Here is a 16237-nt window from a genome sequence, read left to right as displayed (position 1 = left end):
TCAAGGAAGTTAAAGAAAGCATAAAAATTTAAAATAAAGATCATGAAGAAATAAAATCACCAAATTAAAAAACAACAACAAATGAACTAGTAGATTAAAGGAAAAATAAAAAGAAGAAAACCATAAAACCACTGCAGAAATGAAAACTATTTCAGAAGGAACAAAAATTATAACCAATTCTGCAAAACCCAGAATCAATGACAAGGGATTAAGGAAATGAAATCAAACATAGATGAGATGAAGAAATGCTTCAGGATAAAGCTGCACAGCAGGCATAGCAAGCATTGTGGAAAGCCATAGAGGCAATGGCTCTAAAAAATAAAATACAGAATACCTGCTTGATATATTTGGATGTACTGAAGAGATTCTTTTGTTCCACTGGAAAAGTTGAGGGTGAATTCAGAATACACAGATAAAAGACAATATAAATGGGAAAAAAAATAAAGTGCAGTGAGATTGTAGGGAACTATTTTCTAACATACATTTTTGTAAAATTTGAAAAGAAAAAACAAAAACTGAAAAAATCTGAAAAATTCAGATGAATTTAGAAGTGAATGAAAGAGTAAAAATTAAATTCTAGTATAAAATTTCCCAGGATTCTTTCATTGGAATAAGTAGTTTACTGCTTAAAAATAAGTTGTTTTCTCTGGGATTTTTCTTTCAGTGTATTGCTTGAACATTAGGGATTATCATACATGTTCTGATCCAGAAGAGACTGGAAGTTATGATTATTCAAATATTCATCATATTCAGCTCCAGGAAATGGGGAGAGACTGAATGAGGAAATCTAAATTATACCTGAATTTGTATACAGAGTGACTAAAATGTGCCCATGACATTAGAGACACAGATTACACAGAAACAGAACATGTCAGATTACACAGAAACAGAACTTTACCCATTTTACATAGTTAATATAGAATATATGCTATAGTAATAGTTTTTTGAGATCACCTAGCAATTTACTTCACTATTTCAGCAATTTACTTCAGTAACAAAAAATCCATTATCAATTTTTAAAATTTCAAATAAGTGAAAAGCATTTTGACCAATTATATATACCTGTTTTTCAAGCTTAATTTGAATGTCCTCTAGCTCTCCATTCCTAATTGTCTCTTGTTGTAACATCTGCTGCTGTTGCTGAAGTGTATGTTGTAGGATAACATTCTGCTCAGCGGTCTCTTGAAGACTATGACTTTTAATCTTCAGCTCTTTCTGTAAACAATATACCTAAGAGATACACACAATTCTCATTATAATATGTTTCAAATAAAAAGTCAAAGTTTCTATTTACTATATTGTTGCTATTTATAAAATGATAACCCAGCAAAGCACTTCTGAATATTCAAGCTCCAAAAAAACATGTAGAGAAATGACAATGCCATCTAAGAAATTCATTCACTCCAAGTATTTAGGACTTGAATGTTAGCCCGCAAGATGACTTTAAAAGATACCTTTAAAGTTATATGGGTTGACCTATTTTTTTTTAATAGAGGCATGTTATTTATTTATTTATTTGTTTGTTTTGTTTATACATGCACTGGGTATAGTCAGAAGCGCGGGAGGGTGAGAGAATTCACCAGAGCCAGAGCGGGGAGCAAAGCAGGCAGAAGGACTGAAGTACACTGCTGAGGGGAGCAGCGGGAGTCAGGAGAGGTCGGCGCGCCATGTGGGACCCTCCTCTGGTGGCAGGGGAGCAGCCAGGGATCGAACCGGCGCCGCAGAGGCCGCGGGCAGCTTCGCAACCCAGCGCTCAACCGCTGTGCCACCAGGGAGGCCCGGGTTGACCTATTTTAAAGGGAAAATATCCCTTTGTCCTAGAAATAATAAAAATATGCCAAAATAAATTATTTAATATGTATGAGATTCTTTATCTGCTACCAAAAGGGGGAGCTTTAATAAATGATCTAATTAAAAATTATGCACCTATTTGAAATCATAACTTAGAAGACAGTAGGAAATATAAAAGTTTATAAAATTAAGTAGATAAAACCTAGGATTACAAGTTACATTTCATTAATATAATAATGAAAAACTAGCAGGCAAACAGAAAAATGATAAGTTAAGTATTAGAGAGTGGATTGTAGGTAAATTTTCTTTAAAAGAGTTCTTATAGTTGTTTATATAAAAGCTTTTAAAAATGAATGAAAATGACAACATTCCTTTAGTAAAGAATTTTTTTCAATAAATAACATTTTAGAGAAAGGAATTTTAAGCTGTTAAAAGTGGAAAAGAATCTATATTGGTTCTTTTTTCCCATTAACCAGAAATTGAACACTTACCAATATCATGAAGGGGAAATATTCTTTGCTCATAAGAGTATTTAGAATTAGATATCACAGGATATCTAGAGTTAAAAGATTCTAGATATCGTAGGCAACTAACTGATTTCCATTCTTATATTATAGACCTTTTTCTTTTTCTGCTAATCTAATTTTATCTGTATGAAAATAATTAGTGAAAATATGTATCAGTATCATCTGTTTTCCTTGTTTTCTCTGCTAACTTCTAGGAAAAAGGTAGATTACTCTCCTGCAGTAGTAGTGTATAGAGCTGACTTGCTTGCAAGATAAATTTCAATACTATTTTTTTGTCTTTACTGGAACACCCCGTCTTACACTTATTTTTCTATTCAGAGAGAAAAATGAACAAAATATTAAAATAAGACAAAACCGAAGAAACAAAGATAAGATCTAACCAAAGCACTAAAGAAGGCATACCACATAATAACAATAACAAAATTTATTTCAGTAATCTAGCCACTGACAAAATAATTTCAATTATAAATATTGAAGCACTTGTTAGTTGTAACATAAATATTAACACAAAAATAAACCTGTATCTATCAAATATACATTGCACAACCCTTGAACTTTTGACCAGCTTTACTCTAAAAATAAAAATAAGCTAAATGGTTTTTACATTATATTCTCTAAGTCATTAATTTCAAAGAATAGAACTTTCCTAAATGACTTATTTTTTTAAAAAATTTTTCAAGGGCCTCCCCAGTGGTGCAGCAGTTGAGCGCTGGGTTGCGAGGCTGCCCGCAGCCTCTGCAGTGCCGGCTCGATCCCCGGCCACCGGGTGAGGGTCCCACATGGCATGCAGACCTCTCCTGCCACCCGCTGCTCCCCTCAGCAGTGTGTTTCGTCATCTGCCTGTTCTGCTCCCTGCTCTGACTCTGGTGAATTCTCTCACCCTCGCGCGCATCTGACTGTACCCAGTGCTTATATAAATAAATCAATCTTTTAAAAAAAAACTTTTTTCAAAAATTACTTTTTGCATAGAATTGGGGTGTAGGCCAGAGGTGGGGGGTGGTGGTGAGAGGATTCTCCAGAGACAGAGTAGGGAGCAGACCAGGAGTTTTTACTGAAATACACTGCTAAAGGGAGCAGCAGGTGAGACAGAAGAGGCCTGCTGCGCCATATGTGGGTTAGCTCCCTGGCCAGGGATTAAAGTTAGACTGTAATGGTGATAGTGTGAGACTTAACTCCTAAGCTACCAAGGAGGCCCCAAGGATTTATTATTTCATAATAGTCAAGAAGAATCTATAAAATCTATCTTACAATTAACTTTTTCTAGTATTAATGTATATCCAAAGAAAAAAAATTAACACAATTATTACTTAAAAGAAAACATAACTGATAAAAGTTACTGATACAAACTTCTCAAAAATAAGTTACTGATACAACTTCTCAAAAATCTAAGTCCATCAATTTGAAAAAATACATTTATCAATAAAATAATTTATTTTAATAAATATGCAGAAAACATTTAGGCTATTCTCATTTATTTTGTGTTTATTTTCTTCTATCACACTGACAGTGTAACTTTACATTAACACATACTTTATCACTTATTAAACATTTTATGAGATTGGGCCTCCCTGGTGGCGCAGCAGGTTGATCGCAGAGCTGTGAAGCTGTCCACAGCCTCCACAGTGTGGGTTCGATTCCCAGCTGGCCAGTGAGATACCCACAAGGCGTGACAGACCTCTCCTATCTCGCCTGCTGCTCCCCTCAGCAGTGTTTTTCGCTCTGTCTGCCTGTTGTGCTCCCTGCTCTGTCTCTGGTGAATCCTCTCACCCTCCCGTGCCTCTGGCCTGTACCCCAGTTCTTGTATAAAAATAAATAAATCTTTAAAAAAAAACCATTTTATGAGCTTAAAATATTGTCAAAGTAACTTAGGACCCTAAAGTCACCATTATTTTAAATATATATGTACTTATTTCAACATCTGAAAAAGTATTTTTGCCTAAGGCAAAACCTCAGAGGAAACATTAGGTTCTTATGGTTGATAATTAACATGCAGTTTTTTGCATGTTAATAACAACTGCCTAACTTTCTACCAATATGCTCTGGGGCCACTTAATTACCTAGTGTGTGATTTGGGAACATCCACTCATTTAAAAGATCAAAACATCTTTATAACATCACCTATTATTAATAGAATGAACTAGGACTCAAATCTAATCTTTCTAAAACCAAGCTATATATGACAAAAACCTCACAACTTCTTTGTTATATTGTTAGTTTTTTTCTGTAAGATATTACAATTTTCTCTTAGGACAAATAAGTCAAATTAAATAAATGTATGAGTCAACACCTAAAAGAAAGGTAAGTAGATTTTTCTGTTTCTTATCAATATACACTAAAAAGTGAAAAATTACCTTTTAAGTAAGTACACCAATGTACATACAGTTGAACTAATAATTCAACAACAATAAAAGGGCTTGCGAATATTTCTAACTTACTTTTTCTCTAATATGGTTGCATATACCCAACTACCACTTTTGATTTCTAATTTGGTATGAACCTAGGTTTATGTTTCCAACTGTTTTGGAAATAATTCTTAGTAAGTTTGAGGTAAATGCCTAATCTCTGATGTTATTTCTAAGAACTCAAAGTCTAAAGCTCAACAAATTCTCCTGTTACAGACACTGCCTGTCTCCAGATTCCATCTCCATCAAGTTCATTTACACTGGAGTACAGTAAGGGCAATAGAATAAATGCCTAAATAATGTTGTAAAGAAAAATCACAGTTAAAAAAATAAAATTTCTATCCTTAAAAGTCAAAGTATCCATAAGTTAGGGGGTTTAAATGCCACATACTGGAATACAGAAATATATGTCCCTCTGCAAATTATTAAAAACTTTCATAGAGGGATGTGAAAGGAACTAGACAGAGCCAGAGAAAAAAAGAATTCTTTTATTTAACATCTAAAATTCTATAATTATATGATATATCTAAGTCTGTAGTGCTGGTCAACTTATTTGTTCTTAAAGCTAGCCTGTCTTCACCCTGTTCTGCTCTATGCATTTCAAGAAATTACCCTTTGAATAACAAATAAGTTTGGTCAATAAGCCAGCCAGTATTACCAGTTTTTACTAAACAAACTTTTTCTCTGTGGCCCTAGCTCAACTAGAGAGCTTTACTTCAGGACTACAGTCACATCACTTCTTCCTGATATTGTTTCCCTAAGGATGTAGTGGGTCTTTGCTGATGATAATTTCTGCATAGCCTCAGCATGCTGTGTGGCTTTGCCACTCATCTATAGCATGTGTATGCAGTTCTCTGAATAATATATAAAAAGGCCATTTTAAAGATATAAAAGGTCTTCTGTTATCCTGGTTGGACCTTTCTGACAAATTCAACTTAATTTTGATGACCAATTGGGTACTATTTCTAAACATGAATATAAGGTTTTAAAACATATATCATAAATTCCAACAAAAAAATGGAGTTCTTCACTAAGATTATCATCATGAGCAAATATTTAGTGTGTTTCTATTTTATTGAAAGCAAAGTGATAGATACAACAAAGATAAGCGAAACAACTCAGTAAGTCTTCTATCTATTGATAGTATATGAGAAACTCATTTCAATAAAGAAAGCTGAATTTCTAAGCCTAATTCTCAATCTTTCAGATATCTAAAAGGAACAAAAACAAAATGGAAAAAATTTAAAGAATTTTATACCTCCAAATATAAAACAATATTCTAAGTATTATTCATTTTATGTTAAAATTGCCCTGTGATATTAATAACTTACTCATCTGATTTCCTAAAAATATATAAAAGAACGAGGAATTTAAGGTGTTATATGTTGTCTTGCATTGAAATAATGACTGTTTCTTAAGGAATATAAAATTGGAATTCATATATTATTGAAAAGATTTTTTACATCAGCTACATAAAGATGTACTTAAAAAATCACTTGAAAATAAAGAATACCTCAAAAAAAATCACTTGAAAAATATACTATGCTTAAACAAAATGTTTACTTACCTCTTCAGATTTCTTCTTCATCTGTTTTTCAAACTTTTCCTTATTACCTTCCAATTGATTTAAATGCAAGGCAAGTTCTTCCTTACAAATTTCTAATGCTGAATCCAGTTGTCTGACCTAAGCAGGAAAAAAAAAAGAGAAAAAGGAAAAATCAACTAGCATTAATGAGTGCTTAATAGGTGCTCAGTATTTTAAAGATTTATTCTTAATTTTACCCTACTGCTTCAAACAGTGAATATACAGTCTAATTTAGGACATAAGATGCTATCAAAAAAGGAATTAATATTAATACTGCCAGTGCAGAGAACATGTTTAAGTTACAAGCCTATAAAGAACATTTTTAAATAATTGGTAAAATTTCAGTATGGTCTGTGTGTTAAATGATGTTATTAATGTTGATTTTCTCTGGTGTATAGATGTGATGTAGTCATACTGGAGACAGTCTCTATTCATAGGCGATACAAGTTTTGGGGTAAAAGATTGTTAAAACCTTCTCTCAGGTAGTTTGGTAAAAAAGTAAGTATGTGGGGAAAAAAAAGTATGTATGTGAGTGGCGGGGTAGGGACTGGGTCTGTGCAAATACAAGTGCGCATGTACACGTGGGTATAGAGAAAGATGGAGTTTATCTCACACAAATTAATGTTATATACTGGATATAAACCACTCACAAATATACATGTTCATATACATAGGAATAAATATATATGAATGAATGAAATAAAAGACAAAGATATTGCTTTGCTGAATCAAAGAAACTCTTCCTCAGGGGTACAGTCTGTAGTCAACCAGGTAGAGCTTCTAGGTTAGCTATCTTCAACTAAAGTAGCTACACTATTTTTTGTTTAGTCTTTTCTACTTATGATTTTCTTTGAAGGAGAAGAAAGGATCCATAGTGGGAAATAAAATCAAAAGAAAATGGGGCCTAATGGGCCCCTTTTCAACTCTCTTTTAATGTCAGGTAACATAATTAATTTAATTTATTGATTTCTTATTAGGTTCGGAATTTTCCTAACAATCTTATAGTACCCATTAATCACTTTTATAAGTGATACAACTTTAAACTTATAAATCTCCTGCAGATGCAACAGTACTTTTTTATGCACAGAACAAATTGAGGCATACAGGGGGTCATGGTGAAAAAATAGGAAAGGAATGTGATAATGACATTATTAGGAAAAGAGAATTAGATTTCCAATTTCCATTTTGTTGCTACAAATATCATATATGTTAGTACAACTTCAGTCACAGGAACTTCTGTATTTCTTATTTTGACTCCCCCCACAATCAAAAACATACCAAGGAACTAAAACTCAACATCATAATTCATATACCTTTTGTTCGTTTCTTTCTTGTCTTGTGGTTATTAAAATAAGGAAATAACTTACCAGATGACTGGCTAGATGTGTTCGGTCACTTATTGAAAAACAAAAGTTAAGTGGTACTCTGAATTTTATTTAATGAAATTATTTCATGCCTACAATCTTTGTAGAGTAATGATTTCTTTAATGTCAATGATCTTAGAGGTGTTTTTATAGAAGGAAATGAACTGAAATGGCAATAAATGCTAAAAGTTTTGGAAAATGCTATAGGAAAGTTATGGATAAACTTATAATTGTGATTACTTGGGTATACATGGTCACAAAATGAGTTAAAAACAGTATGAGGCAAAATGTGAATAATACTGACTTTTTAAAAATCCTTTAAATTCAAGCCATATATGAAAAAATAAAGGTAGCAACACATTAGACCTATATTTAACACAAAAATGCAAAGAAAATATTGAATAGATAGTAATTACTTCTTGAACTTTGAGTAATTTAGCATATTTTGAGCATTTTATGTATCTCATTTCACTTAATTCTCACACTGACCCTCTTTTAGAGTATTGTTAACCCTATTTTTCAGATGAAGAAATTAAAGTTCAGAGAATTTAAACAACCTAGCCAAGATTACAATCAGTAAACACTCAAGTCAGAAATGAAAACCAAATCTCATGCTTTTAAACATGAAGCTCCACTAGTCACAAAACTATACCTAGAAATTCTGGATTTAGCCCCTAATTAATCTTATAGCAGAACTATAAAAGGTAAAAAAGTAATAAAACTGAACTGCTTGTAGTTTTTCTCTCTCACTTCCTCTTTCCCCCAATTAATAGTACAGCAGAACTATAAAAGGTAAAAAGAAGTAAAAGCAGTAGTTTCATCGCCCTTTATTTCCTCTTGTTAATTGCTTACTAGTAATGTAAGCAAGTAGCTAAAATTTAAATATATTATTAAGTCTAAAAAACCTTTCTTAAGGCTAAAAAAGTCTAGAAAATCTATAACTACATCATCAACTATCAAGTAATTATGAACATAATTCACATTGAAGAAAATATATGTACAGAGACTAAGTTTACTGATTCAGGTGAAATCTTTAACTCTTGATTTTATGTAATAACTTTTACAGTTTGAAAAGTAAAAAAGCCACAGGAATGTCTCCATGAAGATACAAAAAATTTTTAAGTATTGAATAATAAGTATACTAGCCTTGATTGTTTCTTCAGATACTTGGTTCTGTAATGTTTTCAAAGCTTCATCTTTCTTCATGTTTTCCTTTTCCATTTCCTGAAAACATATAGATTGGTAGAATAGTATGTGCAAAATATTTTAGCAGTAGTAAACGATTATGTTAAAAAAACTTGATTTGATTAAAATTAAAGGTATGGAGGGGCGGAGCAACATGGCGGCGAGGAGACGCTGCGAGTAAGATCTCCCATTAAAAAAAGTTAATAGGGAGGAAAAGCGGCAGGTCCCAGTGAGAAATGGGACACGGAAGATAAACGGACGACTCCAGCAAACTGCCCGAAGAAGAAAGTTGCCATAAAAGAGGACGAGAAGGGAGGGAAGCGCAGAACCCTGCTCCCCTCCCCCGCCCACAGAGGCGGCACTCTCCGACCGGCAGAGACGAGGGAAACAACAAACCAAAACGCCCAACAAGAAAAACGGATGCAGCAAGCGGGACTGTGAGTGGAAAGGAACTATTTCAGCCACCACACCCCGTGAACGGGAGCTGAGGCGAACCCTGCAGGATCCGCCGCGGAGGTGAGCTCCAGGCGCCATTAAAGAGAGCCCCGCCCACCAGGAGGAGACCAGCACCAGCACACAGCCCCGGCCGCCCGGTAAGCTTGCGCGAAAGCGGCGCTCGGATTGCAGCTGCCCAGGCCCCTGCGCCTGCGACCTAGGCTTGCTGGGAGACGGCGGAGGCCCTCCCTGAGTGAGCAGGAACAAGGTGCCCAGGCAGGGGAGCGGGATTCAAAAGGCGCCATTCCCGCGCCACTGATCTGGGCTACAGCCCGCGTCCTGGAACTGAGGGCTTTGGAACTGAGACCCGGGCGGAGGCCCTCCCTGAGTGAGCAGGAACAAGGCGCCCAGGCAGGGGAGCGGGATTCAAAAGGCGCCATTCCCGCGCCACTGATCTGGGCTACAGCCCGCGTCCTGGAACTGAGGGCTTTGGAACTGAGACCCGGGGCACGAAATTAGGGGCGTGGGTTCCCCACGACGGTGGGGCACAAGGCAGACACAGCACCCCAAAGCCGTTGAGGTGTACCCTACCATCCCCGCTCTGCTCCCTGTCCCACGGGGTGGAAAATCAGCTCCCCAAGGGCTCTAGGAGAGATCTCTGGTGCCACCTAGCGACTTGACCTCAGCACAGGCTACTGAAGGAGCTAGTGGCCAGCTGGGGAGTTAGCCCACACCGGGCCCCTTCTGAACAAGTAGTCTGAGCCCACAGGGAGAGCGAGCACCCACAGCCGGGGCAGACCAGGCGCGCAGAAGAGTGTGCCTGAGACCAGAAGCGCAGGGAGTGTGTCCCACATCACCATTTTAGAACAGGGACATTTCTTCAGTAAAGACTACCTGCAGAAGGCTTCCTCAGGAGCCAGAGGTGAGCGGGGGAAGTTCGCCCACGCCAGACCCCCTCTGGCCTGCAGTCCAAGCCCAGAGGGGAACAGGAACCCACCGCCGGGGCAGACCAGGCGCACAGGGGAGTGTGTCCCCACATCGGCATTTTAGAACAGGGACCTTTCTCCAGTAAAGGCTGCTTGAAACTGACAGATGACTCCTGGAAGAACCAGAGGGGAACAGAGAAGCCCACCCAAGATGCCGGCAAGTCCCAACAACACAGTGTCCCAACGCATACGGCAAATTAGAAAACAGACAGTAGGGAGGAGAAGAACCACACGCAACCTAGCAACTCTCCAGAGAAAAAGCACACCACAAAAAGAAAGCCAGCCCCCAGATTGCAACGACAATAACTTGGAAGAATTTCTGAGCCTTCCAGAAAGAGAATTTAAAATTGCCGTGATTAAAAAACTGACAGAAGTCATAAAGGAAAACAATGATAAGGGAAAAATAATCAACGATCAGAAGAATGCAATTGAGTCCCTAGAGAGGGAAAACAATGGTCAGAAGAAAGAAATTGAGTCCCTAAAGAGGGAAGTAAAAGAAATGCAGGAGATCAAAGAATTAATGGAAGAACTAAAGAATTCTGGGAAAAGCAATGAAAGCAGAATAGATGAAATGGAAGAACGAATAAGTAATCTTGAAGACACAGAAATAAAAAGAACCAAAACAGAAAAGGAAAGAGAAGTACGAAGGAAAAAGAACGAAGAAAGACTTCGGGAACTATCTGACTCCATGAGGAAAGGAAATATAAGAGTTATAGGAATACCAGAAGGAGAGGAGAGAGATGTAGGAACAGAGAAAATATTCAAAGAGATAATTGAAGAGAACTTCCCAAATGTGAAGAAGGAGCTGAAAATTGATATACAAGAAGCAAGAAGAACACCAAACTTCCACGACGAAAGGAAAAATACAGCAAGACACATAATAGTAAAGCTCCCAAGAATCCAGGACAAGGAAAAAATAATGAAGCTGGCAAGAGGGAAGAAACAGATAACATTCAAAGGAAAACCAATCAGGCTGACATCAGACTTCTCCGAAGAAACACTACGGGCAAGGAGAGAGTGGAGGGACATAGTCAACAGACTCCAAGAAAACAGATGCCAACCAAGAATACTCTATCCCGCAAAGCTCTCCTTCCTCTTTGAAGAAAGAATATGGACCTTCCCAGACAAACAGAAACTCCGGAATTTCATTGCAACTAAACCCCCACTCCAAAAAATACTACAAGGAGTCCTAAAGCCAGAACCTCAGAGCGACGAATAACAATGAAAGAAGGCCAAAAAAAAAAAAAAGTTATTAAAAGAATAAATAAAATCAAAGGAAAGACAAACACAATGGCAAATACAGATGTTAACATATCAATATTAACTCTAAATGTAAATGGACTAAACTCTTCAATAAAAAGACACAGAGTTGCAGCCTGGATTAAGAAACAAAACCCAACCTTTTGCTGTCTCCAGGAAACACATTTAGCTACAAAAGATAAAAATAGGCTCAAAGTTAAAGGATGGAAAACAATCCTACAAGCAAATGGACCAAAAAAGAAAGCAGGAACAGCTATACTTATATCAGATAAAACAGATTTCAAACTCAAAAAGATAAAAAGAGACCCCAATGGTCACTACATTATGATCAAGGGGACAATACTTCAAGAAGAAATAACACTCATTAACATATACTCACCAAACGAAGGAGCACCAAAATATATCAGACAACTGTTGTCCTCTCTGAAAACAGACATCAGAGAAAACACATACGTAGTGGGAGACTTCAACACACCACTATCAACAATGGATAGATCAACAAGACAAAAAATAAGTAAAGAAACCAAAGCTCTAAATAAAGACCTAGAGCAATTGGGCTTAACAGACATCTATAGAACACTAAACCCCAAAAAAACGGAGTACACATTTTTCTCAAGCGCACACGGATCATTCTCCAGGATCGATCACATACTGGGGCACAAGACAAACATCAACAGATACACCAAGATTGAAATCATATCAACCATCTTTTCTGACCATGAAGGCATCAAGCTAGAAATAAACCATAAAAAGAAGGCAAGGAACTTTCCTACCTCATGGAGATTAAAAACCACACTACTGGAAGACCATTGGACTAATGAGGAGATCAAAGAAGAAATTAAAAAATTTTTTGAATTGAACGACAAGGAGGACACCAATATCCTAAATGTATGGGATGCAGCAAAAGCAGTAATAAGAGGAAAATATATAGCAATAGAAGCTCACATCAAGAAACAAGAAAGAACGCAAAGAAACAACCTAATCTCGAAGCTCAAAGATCTAGAAAAAGAACAACAAAAAAACCCCAAAACCAGTAGAAGAAAAGAAATAATAAAAACCAAAGCAGAAATAAATGAAATTGAAACTAAAAAAACAATCCAAAAGATCAATGAAACCAAGAGCTGGTTCTTTGAAAAAATCAATAAAATAGACAAACCCCTAGCCAGGCTCACAAAGGAAAAAAGGGAGAAAGCACAAATAAACAGGATCATCAATGAAAGAGGAGAAATCACAACGGACACAGCAGAAATCAAAAGAATAATCAGTAACTACTATGAACAGTTATATGGAAACAAGTTTAACAATCTAGAGGAGATGGACAAATTCCTACAACTCTACAATCACCCAAAGCTAGATAAAGAAGAAATAGAACACCTAAACAGACCAATTACAATTAGCGAAATTGAAATGGTAATCAAAAACCTCCCCAAAAACAAAAGCCCAGGACCTGATGGATTTACAAATGAATTCTACCAAACATTCAGAGACGAATTAGTGCCTATCCTTCACAAACTCTTCCAAAAAATTGAGAAGGAAGGGACAATACCAAACACGTTCTATGAAGCCAACATTACACTAATACCAAAACCGAACAAGGACAACACAAAAAAGGAAAACTACAGGCCAATCTCCCTAATGAACACTGATGCAAAAATCCTCAATAAAATTTTAGCTATCAGAATCCAACAATGTATCCATAAGATAATTCACCACGACCAAGTTGGATTCATTCCAGGGGCACAAGGATGGTTTAACATCCGAAAATCAATCAACGTTATCCAACACATCAACAAAAAGAAATATAAAAACCATATGATAATATCAATAGATGCTGAGAAAGCTTTCGACAAAGTGCAACACCCATTCATGATAAAAGCCCTTGAAATTCTTGGGATACAAGGAACATACCTCAACATCATAAAGGCCATCTATGACAAGCCAACAGCCAGTATCATTCTCAATGGTGAAAAGCTGAAAGCAATTCCATTAAGATCTGGAACAAGACAAGGATGTCCACTCTCACCATTGCTTTTCAATATAATACTGGAAGTCCTAGCCAGGGCAATAAGACAAGAGAAAGACATCCAAGGAATCCAAATAGGAAAAGAAGAAGTCAAACTATCACTATTTGCAGACGATATGATATTATACATAGAGAACCCCAAAAACTCCACAGAAAAGCTAATTCAACTCATCAATCAGTTCAGTAAAGTGGCAGGATACAAAATCAACACGCAAAAGTCAGTAGCCTTCCTATACACAAACAATAAATCTGAAGAAGAAGAAATCAAAAAGACCATCCCTTTTGTTATTGAAACAAAAAAAATCAAATATTTGGGAATAAATCTAACAAAAGAGGTAAAGGACCTATACAAAGAAAACTATAAAACACTGTTAAAAGAAATAGAAGAAGACACAAAGAAATGGAGAGACATCCCCTGCTCATGGATTGGAAGAATAAACATTATTAAAATGGCCATCCTTCCAAAAGCAATATACAGATTCAATGCTATTCCAATCAAAATTTCAATGTCATTCTTCAAAGAAATAGAACAATTATTGATGAAATTCATATGGAATCACAAAAAACCCCGAATAGCCAAAGCTCTCCTGAAAAAAAAAGAAGGGAATGGAGGCATCAGACTCCCAGACTTCAAACTATACTACAAAGCCATAATCATCAAAACTGCATGTTATTGGAACAAGAACAGACATACAGACCAATGGAATCGAATAGAAAATCCAGAAATAAACCCACAGATTTATGGTCAACTAATCTTTGACAAAGGAGCAAAGACTATGCAATGGAGCAAAGAAAGTTTGTTCAATAAATGGTGCTGGGAAAACTGGGTCGCTACATGCAAAAGAATGAAGCTTGACCACCACCTCACACCATACACAAAAATCAACTCAAAATGGATTAAAGAACTAGACATAAGACCTGAAACCATAAAATATATAGAAGGAAATATAGGCGAAACACTACGTGATTTGCACATCAAAGACATCTTTACAGACACATCACCCAAAGCAGTGATAGTGAAGGCAAAGATAAACAGCTGGGACTATATCAAATTAAAGAGCTTTTGCACAGCAAAAGAGACAATAACAAAAACAAAGAGAAACCCCACCAACTGGGAGAACATTTTTGCACCCAACACTAATGATAAAGGACTGATCACAAAAATCTGCAAAGAGCTGATGAGACTCAACAACAACAAAGAAAATAATCCAGTCAAAAAATGGGCAGAAGAGCTTAAAAGAAACTTCTCTGAAGAGGAAATGCAAATGGCCAACAGGCATATGAAAAAATGTTCAACATCACTTGTCATCAGGGAAATGCAAATCAAAACTACCATGAGATACCATCTTACACCAGTGAGAATGGCACATATTAAAAAAACTAGCAACAACAAATGTTGGCGAGGGTGTGGAGAAAAAGGAACTCTTCTGCACTGTTGGTGGGAGTGCAAACTGGTCCAACCACTGTGGAAAGCTGTGTGGAGATTTCTGGACCTACTAAACATAGAGCTTCCATATGACCCAGCAATTCCACTCCTAGGTATTTACCCAAAGGACACAGAAACATCAATTCCAAAGAACACCTGCACCCCTATGTTTATAGCAGCACTGTTTACAATAGCTAAGCTTTGGAAACAACCCAAATGCCCAAAAATAGATGACTGGATCAAGAAGATGTGGTACATATATACCATGGAATATTACTCAGCATTCAAAAAAGATAAACACATGCAATTTGCTGCAACATGGATGGCGCTGGAAGGGATCATGCTCAGCGAAATAAGCCAAAAAGAAAAAGAAAAATACCGGATGGTCTCACTCATAGCAGGAATCTAGAAAACTTAAATAAGGGACCAGGAAAATGAATAACTATAAGAAAGTGAAAATCAAAATCAACAAAAAACTATGAACCAGAGACACTTTTAGGGGGGCGGGGGCGGGAGGGGAGGGATTGGGGTCAGAATGGGGGGCTGCAGTTGTATGGGGAATATAACAATAAAATTTATAAAAAAAAAAATAATAAAATAAAATTAAATTAAAGGTATGTCACAAAAACATAAGCTTAAAGTATTAGCCAACTTTTAAACAATACTTTTAAAAGGATGATTTACCCCTTTGCTTTCCGTCAAGAGTCTGTCTAGTGATTCAAGATGGTGTTGTTTACATACTATATCTTGCTGCAACATAGCCATAGTCTTTTCTTGTTCCTTAAATTGTTGGTCTTTTTTTTCTAGTTGGGATTCAAGCTAAACATAAAAACAGGATTTATTTCTTTTCATTTTAAAGAATTTTTGAAATATTTTAAACACAGAAAATAATCAAATACTATGTTAAAATACCACAGAAATTACAGATTTTTGCATTTTGCCAAATTTCCCTCAGTTTCCCTCCTGTTAGAGAAGAAATGAAATCACATGCCCATGGTCTGTGTCCTTCTCCAGTGTGTTTTATATTCCGACATGTTTTTTTGTACTTTTACTACATGTGCAGATCCAAGAATTTGTGAGGTAAAGTTGTTTTGAAAATTTACATAGATAGCAATATATCCACAAATTTGGCAACATTCTGTTGACTTAATACTGTTTTAGATATTCACCTGTGGATATAAATTTATGCATTTATCTATATGTGGCTGGATCTAGTTCATTTACATTTATGACAATACAGTTTTCTTTCTTTT

The 16237-nt window shown here is 36.1% G+C and overlaps 1 protein-coding gene across 1 annotated transcript in view; it reads right to left on the bottom strand.

The window, feature by feature from the left end:
* The window catches only part of CCDC18 (coiled-coil domain containing 18), a gene marked incomplete at its 3' end in the record, with an annotated part of 87815 nt that overhangs the window by 31528 nt on the left and 40050 nt on the right, over positions 1 to 16237 (bottom strand). The window contains exons 15-18 of the mRNA XM_084243811.1: positions 15669 to 15803; positions 8816 to 8893; positions 6288 to 6404; positions 1063 to 1230 (exon numbers count right to left, since the gene is read on the bottom strand). Coding sequence (XP_084099937.1) covers positions 1063 to 1230; positions 6288 to 6404; positions 8816 to 8893; positions 15669 to 15803 — 498 coding nt within the window. The remainder of the gene's footprint in view (positions 1 to 1062; positions 1231 to 6287; positions 6405 to 8815; positions 8894 to 15668; positions 15804 to 16237) is intronic.

Source organism: Talpa europaea (assembly GCF_964194135.1).
Source record: "Talpa europaea genome assembly, chromosome: 9".
Classification (NCBI taxonomy): Eukaryota; Metazoa; Chordata; class Mammalia; order Eulipotyphla; family Talpidae; genus Talpa; species Talpa europaea.
Note: the sequence above shows the minus strand (reverse complement) of the source record. Positions and strands in the feature narration are given on the sequence as shown.